Source organism: Hippocampus comes, unplaced genomic scaffold (genome assembly GCF_001891065.2).
Source record: "Hippocampus comes isolate QL1 unplaced genomic scaffold, H_comes_QL1_v1.1 scaffold168, whole genome shotgun sequence".
In the NCBI taxonomy this organism is placed as follows: Eukaryota; Metazoa; Chordata; class Actinopteri; order Syngnathiformes; family Syngnathidae; genus Hippocampus; species Hippocampus comes.
Window position 1 is genome coordinate 355747 of NW_017805955.1, and position 20144 is coordinate 375890.

General features: G+C 46.9%; 1 protein-coding gene across 1 annotated transcript in view; it reads right to left on the bottom strand.

The window, feature by feature from the left end:
* The window catches only part of sptb (spectrin, beta, erythrocytic), a 29984-nt gene extending 9878 nt beyond the window's left edge, over nt 1–20106 (bottom strand). The window contains 19 exon segments of the mRNA XM_019890497.1: nt 178–465; nt 1536–1682; nt 1765–1855; nt 2436–2638; nt 2743–3502; nt 3831–3968; nt 5011–5591; nt 5756–6045; nt 6233–6383; nt 7048–7350; nt 7536–7694; nt 7955–8072; nt 8361–8777; nt 8859–8939; nt 9057–9154; nt 9967–10140; nt 10260–10411; nt 16458–16751; nt 19835–20106. Of these exon segments, the coding sequence (XP_019746056.1) occupies nt 178–465; nt 1536–1682; nt 1765–1855; nt 2436–2638; nt 2743–3502; nt 3831–3968; nt 5011–5591; nt 5756–6045; nt 6233–6383; nt 7048–7350; nt 7536–7694; nt 7955–8072; nt 8361–8777; nt 8859–8939; nt 9057–9154; nt 9967–10140; nt 10260–10411; nt 16458–16605 (4299 nt within the window). The 5' untranslated portion in view covers nt 16606–16751; nt 19835–20106.
* Between the last annotated feature and the right edge of the window lie 38 nt (nt 20107–20144).

Sequence of the window (20144 nt, forward strand, 5' to 3'; positions counted from 1 at the left end):
ACCCATAACTTCAAACCCTAAGCCCTTCATCCTCAAGTTAAACCTAACCCCCCCTTAACCCTAATCCTAACCCCTAACCCGAACCGCCTATCCCACTAATCCATCACTCCTGCCGCTCAAGAAAAAGTCACCCTGGCGGTTTCTTCTGTGGTAGCAAAAGCGCCATAAGAGGCCCACCTGGTGTTTCTTGAGAAGGATGTTGGCGTTGGTCAGGTCTCTGACATCTTCGCCGCCGTTAACGTCATCGCCACCCGTGCTCTGAAGCTGCTGCTGCAGCTCGCCCAGCCACTTCCTGATGTCCGCCAGGCTCTGATCAAACAACTCCGAGCGGTTGGCGTCGAACAGTAGCCGGGCCTTCTCCTGCGTGGTGGACTCTAACATCTCCCACAGCTGGTGGAGGGCGACCAGGCGTTCTCGCACCTCCGGCTCCAACTCGGGCTTGGAAGCGATTAGCTCCTGGCCCTCCTGCACATTTGAATTGGAGAACAAAGATTTATTCATATGTAGGAATGCCAGCTAGCTAAGCGGGAAACGTCTCGGCTAACAAAACACGACTCTTGCCTCATACATGTGGTGCTGGGGGGAGGTGATGAAGTATCTACTTAAAGGTAACTGGATCTGCATCAACATTTCTAATTGTCTTCATGCGCCCATATGTCAACCCTCTGCAAATGTGGGCGGAAATGTTTGTTTTTGTTTCATCACGCTAAATGACTTGCTAACCAGCAAACGGCTCATAAAACAACCTCTTGCCTCATGCTTTTTGTGCTGCGTGCCATTCATAAAAGTTAGCAACTTAAAAGTGTAAGTCAACTCTAAAACGCTTGTTACAATAACACTAACCATGGTATTCTGATTAATATTGCATTTGTGGAGTGTCTTGTCAAGCTAGCTGACTCGCTAACTAGCATTCGGAAAACAACACATCTCGCTTCATACTTTTGGTGCTTGGCGGAGGGTGAAAAGGTCGCCACTGGATCTCAAAAAGTTTCAAGATTTCTCTTCCTTTGCCCATGTGTCATCCCTTTACAAATTTGGGTGGAAAATTGTGTTTTCTAGCATCACACGAGGTGACTCACTGACAACACAAGTGATAAGCAGAACAATTTCCAGTCTCATTCTTGTGTTGGTTGGAGGAGCGAAGCTACATAAAGTCAACTGGATCTGCATTCAAAATTTCTTCCTTTGTTCCCCCACAACAAATTTTGTTGGAAATTTTGGGATTGGTTTTGTCAAGCTAGCCAACTTTCAAACCAGCTAACGGCTAAAAAAATGACCCCTTAACTCATACTTTTGGTTTTTGGTGGAATTATTACGGTAGCTTCATTTGGCAACTGGATTTGCATCCAAATTCGTTTAATTTCCTTCCTTAAATTATTATCATCACACAATTCTGACTCGCTAAACAACAAATGGCCACCAAAACTCTTGCTTGAGAGGAAAATAATCATCGTCACGATGGTGCAGCACAGTTGTACTTGGCCTCTGTCAATCAAAAGTCAGCTCCAGTTCTCGTACTGGCTCTCAAGGGGTACCTGGTCCACTTTGTCCAGCCAGTCCTTGTTGGAGGCCAACTCGGCCATGAAGGCCTGGTGCTTCAGCCACTTGCTGTGAAGGTTCCTGGCCTCATCGTAAGACGTGTCCTGAGCGGTCAGCATCTTCTCATTGATCCACACGGTCAGCTGGGATTGGAAGAGACATACTGGGGGTGAATGGACGCCGCCGCCGCCGCCGCCAACACAACGACAAAGAATGAGCTCTCACATCTTGAGTGTTCTGTAAGAAGTGCTGCAGGTCTCGGTTGTCTCGCAGCTTCTCCGACACCTCCTGGGCTCTCGCTTTGTTTTTGTCGTGCCTGAATGTGAAAACATATGACAGCAGCAACTTCTTTCATTCTTTTCCTGCAGAGAAAGGCTGTCAGAAAAAAAAAAAAAAAACATCTGCTACAGTAACGCAAAACGGCCATCAGGAGTGTATCCTCTCATTTTAAGTGAATCGATATCCATTAGCGCTGGAACCTGCCTGCTCAGATGCTTTGTGGGAGTTAATGGGGGGTGAGGGTGGGGGGGGGGGGTCCTGTGTGTGTGTGCGTGTGTGTGTGTGTGTCTGTGTCTGTGAGCTACACTGATCAAATTGGAATGTTTCTAAACGCCCAGTGAGCTTGTACAAAGCTGATTTTTAAAGGGGAAATATTCCTCAAGAGTCACACAACAAAATTCTTATTGAGCACAGAAAATGCAAAACTGGTATGTGTGAGCGTGTGTGTGTGTGTGTTTGTATGTGTATGTGCGGATGTTTTACTGGGCCTGGGAGCTTTAACCAACACCTCAGTCTCATAATTGGACTTTAGTTGGGCTGCCTCCCGACTCTGATTGGCTCTTAAGTCCCATTATCTCGCCATTTCAATCTGAAGATGTCCTGAGTAAACTACGCACCTGTCAGCGATGGACTCCATTTTGTCCTGCACTTTCCCCGCGTACAAGTTGCCGCCGTCCACCAGCTGTCTGCCCACCTGGAGAGCGCCATCAATCTTGTCTTCATTGGCCTCCATGGTGCTCAAAAAGTCCTCGTGTTTCTTCAAGGCCTGCTCCGCCCCGTCCAGAGTGTCGGGCTTGTCCACGTGGGCCAAGGTGTATTCCTTAAAAAAAAAAAAAAAAAAGACAGGAAAACAGCAAGTCTGGATTTGTATCACACAAGCGAGGTGTCTTCCTTCGCTTTGTTTCGTTCTGCTAACTCACTCACCTGGTTGTTGAGGATGGCCTCCACCGCCTTGCCGTCCCTGAGGAACTGTTGAAAGCCCAAGCACTGGTCCAGGAAGTTCTTGCGTCGTTCCCACATCTTCTGGAGCTCGTACCATCCTCGGTCCAGATCGCCGAGCGTCTGCTGCAGCTCCCGATACTGGGGGTCGTCTTCCTGGCCGAGCGTAACCTGTGTACCGGTATCCCGGATGATGCAGAAGTCCTCCCCGTGGTTGTCGATGTCGTCGCGCACGGCGTCGTGAAGGCTCAACTGCTCCTCGGCCTCGGGCAGCGAGGCGGGCATCTCCTCAGAGGCGACGGCCTTCTGGGCCCTGAAGAGCCACGACTGGAAGTCGTCCAGGTCCTGCAGGAACGTCTGCAGCTTGCTGACTTCGCCCAGTGAGTCCTCACGGTCCTTCAGGGTCTGTTTAAGATCATCCCAGGCCGCGTCCAACTGGGCACGTTGGGCCAACGTGCCCGCGGCGTTCTCCGGGTTCTCCGTCGCCAACCGGTCGGCGTCAGCCCTCAGGAGATCAAGCTTGGAGTCGATGGCAGCCAAGTCACGTTCCATGCCGTACAGCTTCCTCTGGATGGTCATGACGGCGGCCAGGTCGTTGCCCAGGTCCTGCGTGGACTCGATGACGCGCGTCTTGTCGCGGATCCACGCCGCTGTCTCGTCGCACTCCAGTCCGTAGTTGTTCAGGCTGACTGCAGAGTCCACCTTCCTCTTCTTGTCCTCGACCATGGCCTTGAAGGCATCCCACCTGAAAGAATTTTCCAGATATTGTGCTCCTTACAGACCACTAAAGATTTTACTTTTGAAATGGTTGTGCGTCACAATTTGCAACAGAGGAATTTAGCTCATTTTGCATGTGCAAAAGTCCACGCCCCCCTGGTCAAATGCCAAGACGTGTAATATGTTTTACGTGTATTTTTAAATTATTTCAAAAGGAAAAGACAGGGTTTTTTTTTTTTTTGTTTTGTCAACAGAAGGCATGCAGCATATGTCTTTAATCATTTGGAGCCCAGTGTCATTCTCTCATTGTTTTTTTTTTAAATCCGGAGCTAAAAACAAACAAAAAAAAAAATCACCTTGTATTGAGTCTCATCTGGCATTCCTTGACCTCTTTGGTGCGAGGGTGTCTGCTGTCTTCCAGCTGTTTCACCGCCTTGTTGACGTCATCCACTCGCGACTGAACGTTGGTCATATCCTGAGCCAGAATGCTCAACCTGGAGGCAACAAAAATGTGTTGAGAAAGACAAAAGACGACGATAAATTTGGATCCAGATAATGATCCATTCATGCGTCCGTTCATGGTGGTTCTCAAACTGGGACCCCCCCCCCACCCCCCTCCCGCCCTATTGTATTGTATTGTAGCTTTTCAAGTCCATTCATTATCTGTACCGCTTATCCTCACAAGGGTCACAACTTTATTCTCACAATGTTACCTATTTTCTATATTCCAATAAAACAAACAATATTTTTTCTTCTTGCAAACAAAAGGACTTTGGGAACAATACGTATTTTGTGGGTTCGGGTTAAGGCTGGATGTGAGACCGATGAGATCACAAATTCATATCAAAGCATTTGAATGACCCAAAGTATATTTTAAATAGCACTACATTTTAGTAGTTGCATTTAATACGTGTTATTTTGTGGAACCTCAAGTTTGAGAACCACTACAGCCCTGTAGTTTTATTCATTTGTTTTTTTTAACCGTGCCATAAATTATTCGCCCCCCCCCCCCAAAAAATATGCTGGTTTTCATGTTTAGGCCAAATGGACAACAGTTTTGATTTGGCGCAACATGGCGGCCTTCTGGTGCCAAGGAAACAACTTGAAGTGAATTGAGGGGCTTCATTTGGACGAAAGTAGGCCTATGGTGCCTTCCAGCAGCATCTCGGTGCCAAGGAATCAATTTGAAGTGAGTCGAGGGGCTGCATTTAGACAAAAGTACACCTTTGGGGCCATTTGGCGACATCTTGACGCCAAGAAAACAATTTAAAGTGAGTTGAGGGGTGTCATTTGGACATGAGTAGCCCTTTGACGCCATCTGGTGGCATCTTGCCCCAGATGGCGGCAACAATTTGAAGTGAGTTGAGAGGGTTTGGACAAAAGTAGACCTTTATGATGACACTGTGGCACCAAGGAAACATTGAATTGAGGTGAGGGGGCTTCATTTGGACAAAAGATCCAAAGTCTCGGGGTTACTCGCAGCACAGGTTCATCGCTACACCATCGATGCGCGTTTTGCAAATCGTGACCGGGTACCTGTTTTGGACCACTTCCAGGTCTTCCAGCTTGTCGGGCACCTCCAAATCCACGAGCCAAGTCTCCTTCTGGCCCATCCAGAGCTCGCAGGCATCTGTCTCGCTGAAGATGGTGTAGAGCGCCATGGCGTCATCCAGCTTCTTCTGCCTGACGTCGGCCAGAGACATGAGCTCCGTGAAGAGGTCCTTGATCTCTTTGAGGCGGCGTTGGATGTCGGGCGTGTTGAGCAGCTCCTCGGGCAGCGCGTTGGCCTGCTTGGACAGCGCGTCCACGGCGGCGGCCGTCTTGGCGGCCTCGTTGCGCAGGTCGTCGTGGCGCCGCAGGAGCCGCTGGGTGGTGTACTCGTCGTGGCCCGCGTCGTCGCTCCTCATCTGCCGATCGGCGTCCAGCAGCCAGGCCGTGAGTTCGTCGGCGTCCCCTTGGAACTGGAAGAACCGCCGCGTGTCCTGCAGGTTCTGTTTGCGGAAGGCCGCCAGATCCTCCAGCTGCCGCCACTGCGTCTCGACGCTGTCCGTGCGCTCTTGGATCATCGGTGCGCCGTAGTGGTTGTCCTTTATCATCTGACTGCCCTCGGTCAGAACCTGGCGCGGAAACGAGAGGTTTTTCTTCCTAAAAAGTATACTTACGATTCTTGTCAACACTGAAACGAGGCCAATAGCGGAACTCAAGGCAAAAAAAAATTCTTTGTCATCTGATAAGGAATATAGGCAGATGAATCCACCGTTTTTTTTAATTGAAATTTGACCTGCTGCAGATTGGCTCGGCGGGCGCCCAGCTCGTCCTCAAAGGCGCTGTGCTTGCTCTGGAGAACCAGCACGCTGGTCAGGTCCTTGCCGTAGTCCAGCGAAGAGAAGATGTTCTCCTTTTCCTTGATCCAGCTCTCCAGCTCCGCCGCCTCCCACAAGAAGCTCCAGAAGCGGCGAGACTGCGTCAGGTGGTCCCGGCGCTGGCCGGCCAGAGTCAGCAGCTCGTGGTAGCACAGCTCCAAATGCTCCACCCGATCTCGGATCACCTGGGGATCGCACGGCTTGTAACCTGGAAGAGGAGGAAGAGGGGACATTGATTTCTGGGAGTTTTTTTCAGACAAACCACACAGGAACGTGACAGATTGAGATTTACAGTCCATACTTTGGTTTTAAGGTGTCAGTTCGGTCAGGGAATAAAACGCTAAAACATAGAACTTCTTTTTTGCGTGAACGGGAAAACAAAAGGGACGACTTACTCTCTCCGTTGGCGAACTGGAGAGCAGCGGCGCTGGCGTTTTGGACCCGGTCGGCTTGCAGGGCGATGTCGTTCTCCAGCAAAGCGTGTTTCTGTAACAAGTCGTCCACTTCCAGCAGATGTTTGCCCATGTCGGGAGACAGCAGACGAACCTGACCAAAAAAAGGCACAAACAAATTCATCCGCTTCAGAGTCTTGTATCGATTGTTTTGACGCCGTGTCAGCAGTTACAGTGTTCCCTCACTGATCGCGGTTAATGGGGGCCGGGACCGAAAAAACCGCAATGGAGCTTTGCCTCCAGCCCCCCAAGAATTTTCGTGTCAATGTATGTAGGTAACAGCAAGTTTCAAACATGTAAACAGCATTTAAACTTTCTATATTTGAGACAAAGACTACCGCAGTACACTTATTTCCTGAAATCTTTCATTTTTAAAACCTTAGAGTCATTAAAATTCATCAGCATTGCCTTCTGAGAGAGACAAAAGAGACTTGTGTTCCTCTCACTTTACGTTCTGACAGTGTAGCCGCCGTTAGCTTGCAGCTAGCTGCTGGCTAGCTATCCCCGCGCAGCCGATGTGTTGTTTGTATGATAAGACAGTTAATCGGTATTGATGAGGAGGAGCCAAAGAGAGACGTGCCGCTTTGTTTTGGACAAGCCGACGAGACACTGATCAGAGAGTCAACGGCGTGACGAGACACATGAGATGCTGGGCGGGGCTGCGAAGCTGCGCAGCCAATCAGCTCACGGGATAAAGCCAGCGCCGGGAACCAATCATGCGTACAGATGCGCGATATAGCGAAGGTATCACTGTATACCTTCATGTCATCCATCCAGTTGATGATGTAGAGCATCTCCTGGAAGATCCACTGCAGCGTCAGGTTCTTGTCCAGACGCCCCCGACGGGCCTTAAGCAGTTCCTGCAGGTAGTCCCACAAGCGCAGGACGTTGTCCTTACGGGCGTCCACCCGCTTGGCGTCGTGGTAGCGTTCGGCCTCCAGCTCCCCGGAGATGTCCACCAGGGCCTGGACGCGCTCCTCGTAGGCGGCGATGTCCGTCTCGATGGCGTCGTGCTTCTTCTTCGCCGCCTCCACCGCCGGCAGGTCGTAGCCGAAGTTGTCCTGGAGAGACCGCGAAGCTTTGTGAACCGGCGATTCTCAGAGAGTGAACCTCGGTTTTCAGCAGTTCCAACATACGCATGAAAGAATTCTGACCCCTCCGTAGTGAGGTCGCGGTCACTAAACTTTCCTCCACTGAAAAATGTTGAGAACCCCCGAAATGATCCAAGCTGTGCGCTCTGGTTTACCTGAGCTACCAATCGCTGGTTCTCCAGAAGCCACGTCTCCCTCATGGCCGCTTTGCGGTCGAACCGTCTCGCCATTTGCTCCAGCTTCTCCTGGCGGATCAGCTCGTCCCTCAGGATCCGCTCACGCACGTGCTCGGCGCGCTCCAGTCGCTCCCAGGCCTGCGGATCCCCGCACCCACCAAAGATCACATGACGGTCACAGAAGAAGAAACGACAGAAACTAGTCTGGTCCAACTTTTTTCCCCCATGAATCTATTTCCTGTGTTTGACATTCATAATGATAAACGAATCAAGAAGTGAGCAAGGGTCGGTCGTCAAGATGAAATTCGTTTGCAGTTTAGTCCGTTTTAGTCGCGTTTAGTTCACTCCGGGCACAGCGAGCATTGGCCTCAGCCACGTTGCGGCGTGTGACGCCTCACCCTGTTGATGTCGGCCACCAGCGTGCCGTCTTTGGGTGTGTAGACTCTCTGGTTGTTGGCCCTCATGCGACTCTGAATGGTAAAGAGCAGCACCTCCAGGTTGCCCTTCTCCTGGAACCTGTTGGGACGCCATTGAGCTTTGAACCATCGACATGCCGCCTACTGAATGTACGATGTATTTAGGTCCATGTAGTCACACATATTTTTTGTTTTTTAGGTCCCAAAATAAGGACCTCTGGTCACCGTGTAGTACTTTTTCTCCTTTGTATTACGTTGATGGTATGCTATCGGGTCTAAAGACCTAAAGAGAACCAAGAGTCGTTTTTTTTAGGACCCTACAAAGAGGCGGCATCTTGGGAGAAATTGCAACGGTGTACCCTGGCCCCGAGGGAGAGCCAAAACTCACTTGGGCGGCTTCTCCACCGTCCTGTAGGTGTTGAAGGCCTGCAGCTGCTGCTGGACGCCCGACAGCGAGTTGGCCAGTTTGCGGTTGTTGAGCACCAGGATGGTCTGCTCGATCCAGGCCAGCAGCTCCGACGCCAAGGTCTCGTACTTATCCACCATCTTCTCCGTGGCGATGGCGTGGTCCAGGACTTTGCCCACCCGCTTGCCCTCCACGGCGAGCTGCTTCATCTTGGAGAAGTAGTGGTAGAAGGCCACCACGTACGTAATGATGGACTTTTCGTCCGGGTTCTCGGTGAACACGTCCTCCGGGTCCAAGAGCTTGGTGACGCCCAGCTGCTTCTCGGCCACGTTGAAGGCGCTCTGGAGGTTGTGCGTCGGGTTGGACCTCTTCAGCTGGTTGAAGTCCACCAGATCCGGTCTGGATGGGTAAGGACAATGCGGTTTGGTTTTTCAAAGGAACAAAGACATAAAAAATAAAAAAATTCCCAGCTTGTCTTACCGATGTTTGTGTATGAGAGCGTTGAAGGCCATGCCGTCTTTCCAACTGGTGGTGAAGTTTGTGATGTTCACGCTGGAATAACTGTGAAAAAGAGACGAATTGAAAAAGATCCGCATTCTTCTGGTTGACTCGAATGGAGAAAACCAAACCGGTTTCCCGCTGATGTGAATGCTAAGCTAGGTTACGCTAGCGACTGACCCCGCCGTCTTCATCTGGCACCACAGAAGAAGAGCGTCCTTGGCCGAGCGCGTCTCCTTCTGGTCGGCTTGGCCCGTCTCCACAATGATGTCTTGGATCTGATTGGGATGACAATCAATAGAGAACGTGACTCAAGACGCAAAACTGAGCGCATTGTCGAACATAACAGGAAAAAAGAAAATACACCAACGTGTGATCATTGTTGAATTTCCGCAGCGCGGAGGCCAGTAATTGGAGCGGTCGCATGACCAACAAATCCTTCGAGGCGGCTAAATTTAGCTCTCAGAAACGAAAACGTCAAAAAGGCTGACTTTTTTTTTTCCCCATCTTTTCACCAAGGACTGAATAATGCAGAGGGCCATATTGTTTGAACTAAAAATAACAGTGTCAAATTAAAAATAAATCCCCCCCTTCAGAGAAAGCAAGAGACGTGTTCTGATGTTTGCCGCTCGCCAACAGCAGCTCGTAACAGCAGCAATAATCAAGAGGAAAAAAACAAAATAGGAGCAGCCATGAATTGGCAGTCGAACCCCGGTTTTCATGATGAATCCTTCAAAATTTGACGTCGTGCTCAAATAGTACAGGTTGGTCAAAGCCCTGGGGCTGCGCCCAAATGGCTGCTTCAAACCAAAATGGCTCCCATTCAATGTCGGGTATGGATCCTTGAGACTTTTGTCCAACGAATGTCATGTTTCTTGGTGATCACCAAAATGATCATCAAGCATCAACGCCACACGCCGTTGACACTATATGGCAAGAGCAAAAACGCTTGGCACTTTAGCATTGCATGTCCGTGTAGAAAACCTGCTCCTCCTACCTGAGGCTCGTTTGGGCAAATCCTTCAAGTACCCCCAAAATTGCTTCCCTGACAAAAAAAAATATATACAGTATATATTTATGGTGGTCCAACCTGGAAGCGAAGGATGATCGTCCAGATGAGGCCGAGGATGAGGCGGTGGTTGCCGTCGACAATGTCATGCGAGCCCATATTCTCCAGGTGGACGCGCTGCTCCTTGAGGAACTGCAGTGCCTTGTCCACATTCTCCAGACAGTGGATGCGCATCCTGCCCTTGGTGGGCTTGGGCTAAGAGGGGGACATTTTATTGGAAAAGTCATAGAGGGTCGGAAATGTCAAGAAAATGGTTGTCATAGAGGTAATGTTTTCCAAAAATATAAATTATATATATTTTTTTCAAATCTTACCAATCGTTCTCCAGACAAGACCTCCAGAAGTCTAATGAGCATGCGTCCATCACGCAGGTCCAAGTAGAGGTCGGAGATGCGACAGCTGACCCGAGACAGGATGGAGTTGACCCATTTGGTGAACGTCTTCTTCTGGACCGCCTCGCGCTCATCTGAAGTTTTGGCCAAAAATACATTTTTGTCTTTTTAGAAAGAAATAACTTTTAGAATATGGTGCAATTTTATGGAAAATGTTATCCTTTTGTGAAAAGTTCACGAAAATCAAGTTGGAATACCGCATTACAAGTTTTTTTGGGGTTTTTTGTTTGTTTTTTTTTGCAGGTACAGAGATTTGATGAAGAAAAAAAGTCTCGATTTTATCAGTCATAATTTCACAAGAAAAAGTCACACTATTAAGATTTTTTTTTCCAAAAAATAAAGTCAGTACATTACATAAATAAGTTATTAGGGTAATATTTTTTTACAAAAATTAAATATTCACGATGATGAGAAAATGCACAATTTATGTGAAAAACAAATTCTACTTATGTATTTTTTTTTCAAATAAAAATTTGTCCTTTAAGACGGTTAAAAAAAAAGCGTTTACATTGTATTTAAAAAAATAAAATGTAACCATATTTAACAGTCAAAGTACAATTTTTTATTTTGAAAAAAAAATATGATCATTTCATGAGAATAGACGGCCATTTTCTTTGTTGATGTGTGCATGCGAGGCGGAAAGCAAGCTGCTTGAACCTCTCTGCAGACGAGCCCTTAAATCAATCATGAGGATCCAATTTGCTGTGTGATTTCATTCCCTCGTCATCAAGCGATGTCTGCTCTGCTTGTTTAAAAGGCCAAGTCAGCGAGTGGGCCTAATGCATGTTTGTTTGCCCACGTTGGCAAATTCAGCCGCCATTTAGCGTACACTTAGCAGCACGCCGCTATGTCGTTTAGGGTTGTGCTGCTGTTTGGAGAATCCAAAGTTTTTAACGACGCTATTCTCATGAAACGCTGACGTCCGTTTGCCGAGATGCGCGGCGGGTCGGCGGCCGGCTTGCGTGGGTGTAATCAGCGTGACAGTTTCACGGTCTACTTTTCATGCATGCGGCGAGCAGCAAGCAGGCATCATTAATTTAGTAGCAGACGCTACTTATTGTGTCTTCACCGTTGTCTCGTCAAGTCAAGTCGATGCATTTTGTTCTCTTGTCATTTTGCTTTTAGTATTATGATAAAAAAAAAAAAAAACAACAACAAAAAAAACTTATGTCACCAAAAAACAGTTGGGTCAATAATAAGCCAACTGGGGTCAAAAAGGAGCAAAGCAACCCCATTTTCAGGATTTTATTGTACAAAATGACCCTTTTTCAAAAAAGAACAAAATGTTTTAAACTGGGAACAAGGTTCTAATTGCTCATTAGAAAATAAGTTGTATTTTTCATCCAAAAAAAAAAGCCATAAAATTTCAAGGTAAAAAAGTTTTTGAGGATCAAGTCGAAAGAAACAAAAAAAACTTATTTTCACTCAAAAAACAGTTGGGTCAATAATAAGCCAATTGGGCTCAAAAAGGAGCAAAGCAACCCCATTTCCAGGATTTTATTGTACAAAATGACCCTTTTTCAAAAAAGAACAAAATGTTTTAAACTGGGAACAAGGTTCTAATTGCTCATTAGAAAATAAGTTGTATTTTTCATCCAAAAAAAAAAGCCATAAAATTTCAAGGTAAAAAAGTTTTTGAGGATCAAGTCGAAACAAGACCAAAAAAAAAAATCTTTGCAGTGTGTTCTGAGAACACAGTTGTAACACAACAGGAAACAAATTCCATTTTTTTTCCAAGAAAAAGGGTGGAAATGTACGAGAAAAAAAAAAAGTTATATTATACTAAGCAGATGAAATATCACCACCAAAAAAAAAAGCATAAAACAACCTTCACAAGGCTCGACAAGTAGCAATTGCATTGGCAGGGTTTTAGTTGATCTGTTTATTAAATTGTGGATCTTAGCGCATCGTAGTCGTCGGTAAAATAAACACGGCTTGGCGCTAGAGGTCCCTTTGAATCAAAATAACACCAAGCGGCGCTCAATTATTTACGTTATGGCTTTGAAAAAGTTATATCAGACTACGCAGATGAAATATCACCACCAAAAAAAAGCATAAAACAACCTTCACAAGGCTCGAAGAGGAGCAATTGCATTGGCAGGGTTTTAGTTGATCTGTTTATTAAATTGTGGATCTTAGCGCATCGTAGTCGTCGGTAAAATAAACACGGCTTGGCGCTAGAGGTCCCTTTGAATCAAAATAACACCAAGCGGCGCTCAATTATTTACGTTATGGCTTTAAAAGTAGGCAACATAGCATGACGTTAGATTTAACAGCATTCATCGAATTGTCCTTGTCTGGGCTGAATCACCATCATCATCATCCCAGCTGACTCCGCCCCCTTGCTGTCTTTTTTGGGGACGGCGGTGGGTGTATCAGTCCAAGATTGACTAAACAGCGGTGTGTTTGACAAGCCTTTACTTAAGTCCTCGATCATGCACTCCAGTTGAAGGCCACACATGACTTATTCATGCAGATGGATTTTCCCTGTACTCGACTGTACCGCGTTGTAATCGGCTGTGCGCGGCCGTGTTGCGCGTACGCCGCCTCGCTACCTCATTTTCCCTCCGGCTCAGCGCTTCTTGCTGGACTGAGGAAAATCTTTTGTGCAAAAATAAATAAATAAAATAAAAACACGACTAATTCCCAGGTCGAGTCACGACACCAGCCGTCGACTGCCTGACATCGGGGTTTGCGCATATTAAAATTTGGGTGTAATTCCAATGTCAACCACCAGATGGCACTTTTTGTAAGAAACGGTGTAAATTTGAAAGAAGAGCGAAAATGAAAATATTCCAAGCCGCCTGGTCTTTGCTGAAGATTGAATGTCAAATCATCTTCAATCCTACTTTTTACGCCCACAAAAAAAAAACAAAGGCTGTACGTTCATTTGATAGCGTTTGAGCATCAACTATTGAGAGGTCTTACAACTTCCGCACTTTGTGGGAGCCTCACAGCATGATGTCTCCTCAACACTGAACGTTGCACAACAACTAAGAAATCCTCGACAGAACCGATGAATAGCCGGGACGCTTCGGTGCAGAAGAACCACCGTCAGCAACGAAGGTAAATTGATGTTGGCCTTGACAGACCAGTTAGCGCATCGTTTTTTTTTTTTTTGTGATTGTATTGCGTCAGTCATAGCTCTTCGGCTCTTGAAAGAGTTTCAAGTCGGTTGGGGAAGATGACACAAGCACAGTCGTTAGCTTTGGTTAAATATTAAAACTCCGGCTCGTCGGGGAGCCGAGTGCAACCGCAGATTTTGATGAAGGCTGCCGGCGGTCGCCATGTCGGCGTCTGTACGCTTCTAACTAATGACAGCCAAAGATTTTTTTTAGTCAATTCAATGTTGGTGGATGGCGAAAGAAGGTAAAATACCAGCGTTAGCATTAGGGGGTTTTGGTAACTTAAGCTACATGGCTTTTTTTCGGGGGGTGGTGGGACCCTCACCCGAAATCCCAACTATAACCATCACCCGGAAAAAAAAAAAAAAATTTAAGGGCCAGGGAGAAAGAAAAGCCAAATAAGCTCAAATGCAAATTATGGCCCTGGAAGTGGGGAAGGGGGGAAAAAAAACCTTTTTAGAAGTTGCTACGATGAATTATTGAAGCCAGTGAACAAGTGGGGCAAAGCCACAGCGCCCTTCGGATAAATAAATTACTACCTAATACCGGAGGTGGCAAAAGTACTCACACTTTAAGTAGAAGTACAGATACTTCTCTGGTCAAGGTAGAAGTACTCATCAAGTCTTTTACTTCAAAAATCAGCAAAACTTAGGAAGCGTTCAAAAATGTACTGAAGTACAGTAATGTCATAAAAAATACTTTGTGACTGTACTTAATTGTGGTGAAGTACAAATATTTTTCTTACGTTTTATTTTTCTGACAACTTTTTACACGGAAACCAAAAATCAGTCAAAAGTTTCTGCCGTCTATTTTTTAATTCTTAAAGGCCCTTTAAAGTGATTTCCGTAATACGTTTCAAAATATATCAAACATTTGCAAAGACTAAGAACACTTTAGTACTGAATTGTTGAGATATAGCTTTTATCATTATCTGGATTTTTTTTCACTTTTCTTCTCTTTTCACTACAACGAAGTAGAGTAATCCCCCCCTCTATCACAGGTTTCATTTTTGGGTGGGGGGGAAAGTGTAGATTTTGGGTGTAATTCCAATGTCAACCACCAGATGGCACTTTTTTGTATGAAACGGTGTAAATTTGAAAGAAGAGTGAAAATGAAAATATTCCAAGCCGCCTGGTTTTTGCTGAAGATTGTTGAATGTCAACTCATCTTCAATCCTACTTTTTACGCCCACAAAAAACAAAGGCTCTATGTTCATTTGATAATGTTTGAGCATCCGTACTTGACTCTTAAGTTTACTCGCTACTCCCCTCACTGGCTATAACATGCAAAGAGGAAGGGTGGAACCCCCTGGTCGGGTGCGAGGGAGGGGAGGGTGGGGGGGGGGCACCCAAGCCACCCCTGGCACCTCGCGATACCTTGCAGTTGCCTGAAGCGTCCATCCAGGATAGAGTTGAAGTAGATGTTGGATGCGCTGGAGCTGAGCCAGCGCGCCCGTTTCATGCTCCGGCCGGACAGGGAGGACGACGAGGACGAGGAGGGGGACGGGTGGACGGGGCGCTGACAGGAGCTGGGCGGCAAGGAGACGGGGGTCAGCCCCGGGAGGGTGAGCGGCACTTGCAGGAGGACGGTGCCGTTCCTCTCCGGGTGATGCTCCTGCTGCCGCCTGGCCCGGCCCCTGGGGGCCCTCCTGAGGGCCCGGTGCGCAGGCGGAGTGCTCCGGCTGCGCACGGGGGCGTCGCTCTCCTCCGGCGGGTTGCGGCGGCCGCTCGCATCCTTGCCGTCCTGGATCTTGGAGGCGGCTTTCAGGCTGATCCTCACATCCCGGAGTCGGGGCTGGCTGATGGGGGCCGGCCGCAGCAGGCACGGGCTGCTCATCTTTGCCCCGACCGCCCGCCGAGAAACTCTGAACCAGAGGAGCGGGACTCCACGTCTCGGCTCTCCTCCGCCTTCTGGCTTTCTGTCCTCTTTTCCTCGTGCCGACTCCTCCCTCCCTCCCTCCTCTTCCTCCTCTTCCTCATCTTCGCCACTTGTGTGATGATGCCGCCGCTCTCAGGCGGCACCTGACTTCCTCTTCTAGCCTGGATCTCTCATTCGCATTTGCTGCCTTGGTCTCCTTATATTCAGCGAAGCTCGCCCATTCCTGATGTATCATTCACAACTACAGAGGATGTGTGTGTGTGTGTGTGTGTGTGTGTGTGTGTGTGTGTGTGTGTGTGTGTGTGTGTGTGTGTGTATCTATTTTATTTTTTGTCCAAGAATGATTATTTTGTCAAGTTAGATCTCTTTCTAAAAAAAATCTCCTGTCCAAATAAAAGTAAATGTAATTCAATGTTATTTTTGTACTATTTCATTTTTTTTCCCTTTTTGACACGAAAACATTTTTTTTTTTTTGCAAAAGAAATGGCTTTATCCTTGTTATAAAACCTTGTTGAAAACAATAAAGTGATTATGACTGTCTTGGAAAAATACAACTTTGTTTTTACAAACACTTTGTTCCCCCTTATAAGTGTCTTCTTTTAACTGGCCTCTAGGTACAGTCGCAAAGTCAAAATCTTCCGATCTCAACTCTTTTTTCCCCACCTATCCGTCCTTTGCCATGCCGGAAACGCGTCTATTTTTAAAAAGCCAGCTTAAGGCGTAAAATTCCAAAGAGCTGTGAGCTGGCGAGCCCACAGCTGTGCGCATCCATCAAGATGGGAATCATTCCAGGAATGCGGGTGGCAGAGGTGGGGCGCTCGAGTCAGGTGACTTCACTAGAGTCCGACTTCAATCGCCAATTGTACGACTTGGGGCTGTGCTTGACTAAAACGTGAAGACTTGAAGTACAGAGACTGACTCTCCTTTAGTCTTCAACCCAATCTGCTGGGTCACGCTAATTAACCCAACCTTGTGTAATCATGACCCAATCTGCTCCAAATCCGCCGCTACCCAATGAGCGGATTTCGGAAAACAAACCCGCATTTTTTTTTTTTTTGCGGGGTCAAATTATATGTTGTGACGAAGCAAGATCGGATGGCTAGACGTGCATACGCACCTGCGAGGGCTTTGATCCGCGACCGCTCAAAGAGCCGTGCCGTGCTGTTGTCGTTGTCCAGATCCTCGTCGGGGAGCTCGAAGCGTGTGTTGACGCGGCTGTATTGCTGCGTGATCTCCACATTGTCAAAGTCGGTGGTGGAAGTCATGGCGGAGGTATTCGTGGATGGCAAGAGGGGGGATGGTTTACGATGGGGCCGGACGTCACGGCGTCCTCAAAAGGTCCTCTCGTTCAAAAGGTTCCACAAAAAAAAAAAAAATGGAGGAAAATGTAGCTGCTATTCCTGGTAGTTATCTGGAATAGAGGAAAATTGCACATTGATGACTATTTTTGGAGCCTGGGGAGGAAGAAAAAAGTAGAATTAAAAAAATGCTCGTATGTGGCCATGAATTAGGTATAATGTGTACACAAATGCTGTATTTGGCACAAAATCCCAAATTATGGATGCAAAATGCTAATTTGTGTCCGTGAATTCGTGATCATGTGCACATAAAATACCAATTTTCGCCCGCAAAATTGGAAGATGTCAAAGGCAATGGTGTGATAAAACCGTGACAAAAATACATCCCAATTTCCAGAGGAAAAAAAAAAAAGTGGCAATATTGAATTTTTTGCAAAACAGAATTTTGTTTTTTTTTTTACCATAAAAAAAGTCAACCTCCAACAAATTCTGTCAAAAATTCAACAGCTTAAATTCACGTCCAAATTTAGACGGCACAACAATACCACAAACCGGAGCTCAACCTTCTGAGATTGAGATTTTGATTTTCTCGCTTTTTTTTTTTTTTTAACCCATCAAATGTCTGAACACGGATTTATTTAACCAACGGAAACTTTTGTGTCAAAAATAAAGCTCAGATGGCAGCAGGGATGGGCTCGGGGGGTGCAATTGCACCTGTTAAAAATCCATGGAGCTCCGGTTAAGCCCCTACAGCATTTTATGTGATCTTCTAAAAAATATATATTTAGTAATTATCTTCTCAGACCCTCCTCTGTTGGCACAGAAAGACTGACTTTGAATTTTTTAGGCTCATTTTTGACCATCAAATTTCCAACACCAATTTAAAAAACAATCCTAAGTCTTAAATTCAACCTGGTGGGATATAGGAAGGACTCGGTGGGCGCCTTGTTAGAAACGGTTGAGTTGTTGGAAAAGGGTGGCGACAAAAGACGTACTCTCGCAGCTCCATTTTGTCAATTTGACCTCGCCCCCCTCCCCGCTGACAGGGTGTTCATTCTTAGCACGGAATGGCGGTTTATCAGCCTACGGCATGGCTCCCTTATCACGTGTGTGTGCGCGCGTGTGTGTTAAGGGGAGTGGTGGAGTCACACAAAGTGACACCACCACGAATGATGTCGTCCGACCGTCATCGGCATGCAACACAAAATGTGAAGCCGAGGAGAATTTTGGACACATCAAGCCATCGCTGATTAGAATTGATCACTCTTAATTGGCAGCGTGTGTGGAAGCTAACCATCAGCTCTCTGCTCGCCTTAAGGTACATTTGCGATACATGTACAGAAGACACAAAATAAAAATAAGTGTATATCACTGGGACAAGTTTGTGATAAAATGATGATTAGGAAAGTAGTAATTGGTAAGTTACTAAGCGGATTTTTCTCTGGATCAAGTTACCTGTATCTGTAAACAGAGGTTAATGGCAAGATATTGACTGGTTCCTTTCTTATTAGAATTTATGAACAGTTTTTTTTCTTTTTTTTTTTTAATATCCCCCCCCCCCCACACACACACACACACACAGATGATGTTTCAATGACGCGTCTTTCAGGTTTCCCTCGGTTTACTGCTCGCTATCACAAGTTCACAGAGGGCCCTTATCAAGCACGGAGGTGGCGGAGGTCAGGGGGCGGGGCTTATCGGCTCCAGACACACCCGCGCCGCGCGCGCACACACACACACACACACACACTGGAGGTGGCGGAGGTCAGGGGGGCGGGGCTTATCGGCTCCATACACACCCGCGCCGCGCGCACACACACACACACGCTCAGAACTGGACCAACGGCCCGCAACTGTCCACCTGCTCGCCCTCCCCTCTATGACACTTGTTTGAACCGTCTGTTTTTATGTGTGTGGTTAAGGTGAAAGAAAACAAGATAAAACAAAAAAAACAATGCCAGACTGCCCACATTGAGTGATTATCTGCAGCTATGTTTCCAGTGTTCCATCATGCGATGAGGCAACGGCCACAAAAACACCTTCATGAGCGTTCTAGCCGCAACTGTGCAGCAGAGGATGAAATAAGAGACGAGGGGGGGGTGAGGCCGACAACATGTGCGACGTGCAGTTCGCATTCTGCGACTCCCAACTTCAGCAACTGGACCGAGGAAGAGGAGAAAGAGGAAGAGCAGGGTGGCAGTTGACCATCCAGACACAACAAAACATTGAGCCCGCATCTTGGACACAGTCGTAGCTTCGAACGCAACCTCGGAGGCCTTGCTTTAAGGAATAAGTCCAAAACTATTCTTGGGGTGTGTTTACGTTATAAAGTCCTGGCTGGTCCACACAAGCGTGTCCTTTTAAGGGGAATAAAGAAGGAACTTGAGCATTTCTTGGCTCTGTTTTGAAGTCATGTGTTTTGGATAGATTAAAAAAAAAATAGCACTTATAAACAATACAAACCAGTGGCTGATTTTCAGGTTAATGTGAGTTCATTATAAGCTTAACATGACTTATTTGAATACATTCATCTCAATAAAGAGTATTTCTTGGCTCACTCTGGTTCGGATTTCGATATCAAAAGTATCCTTTATGACCCCCCCTCCATCCTTCGGTACACTTTCTAGAATTCATTTTAAACTCTAAAATAGTTGCTTGTATCCATGACACTCAAATTTGAGGACTCGGAAAGACCGTGTTGTGGAATTTAAAACAGTGTTTAATAATAATAGTCCCCCCCCCCCCATACTTTCTTTGGATAAAAAAGCAGTTCTAAATTCGCTTTAAGATTCTTACCAGTTGTTTATACTCACACTTGACACCCTTTCGTCGACCAGAACGGACCAGTTTGGACCTCGACAACATGAGCAACAAGCCTAAAACGACTTTGTGAGACGTTTTAGGCGAAGACACTTTGGTGTACGAGGTCGCGTTGTCCTTTTACGCGCTCGTCACCGTGCGTAAAGTCACTCGTGAGCACAACTGCGGGCCACATGACGCCAATTCAACGTCAAAAAATCACTCAAACGGTGTTTCTTTCAACAATCCAAGTCGGACAAGTCTTGAGTAGAGATAATGTGGAAAGTGTCTGACGTCACAACAGGTGTTTTTTTTTTTTTTTTTTTGTGGAACCCCAAAGACAGCAACGCGACTGAAACCCCGAGCAAACTTTTGACGTTTTTGATTTGACACTCACTTTGTTTCGTGGAATTCTTCCAAGTGGCGTTTCTTGTCCCTGCCGGCCGTCACATTAAGGTCCCATGGACGCATCGGGGTGGTTGATCCTGCCTGGAGGGGACCAGGAAAGAGAGGATATAAAAAAGAAAAGAGGGAGGGTAGTGGGGCACTGCGCTCCACGCTCATTCCCGAGAGGCAGCCGGCCCACTGACCCGCCCTGTGGGGTTAAAAATAACGAGTGGGTGAATCCAGTGGAGGGTTACGAGTGGAGGGAAGATACATTCCCGACACGGGGCTGCAACAACCCAAGTGGCACGTCTTGAGCTGCT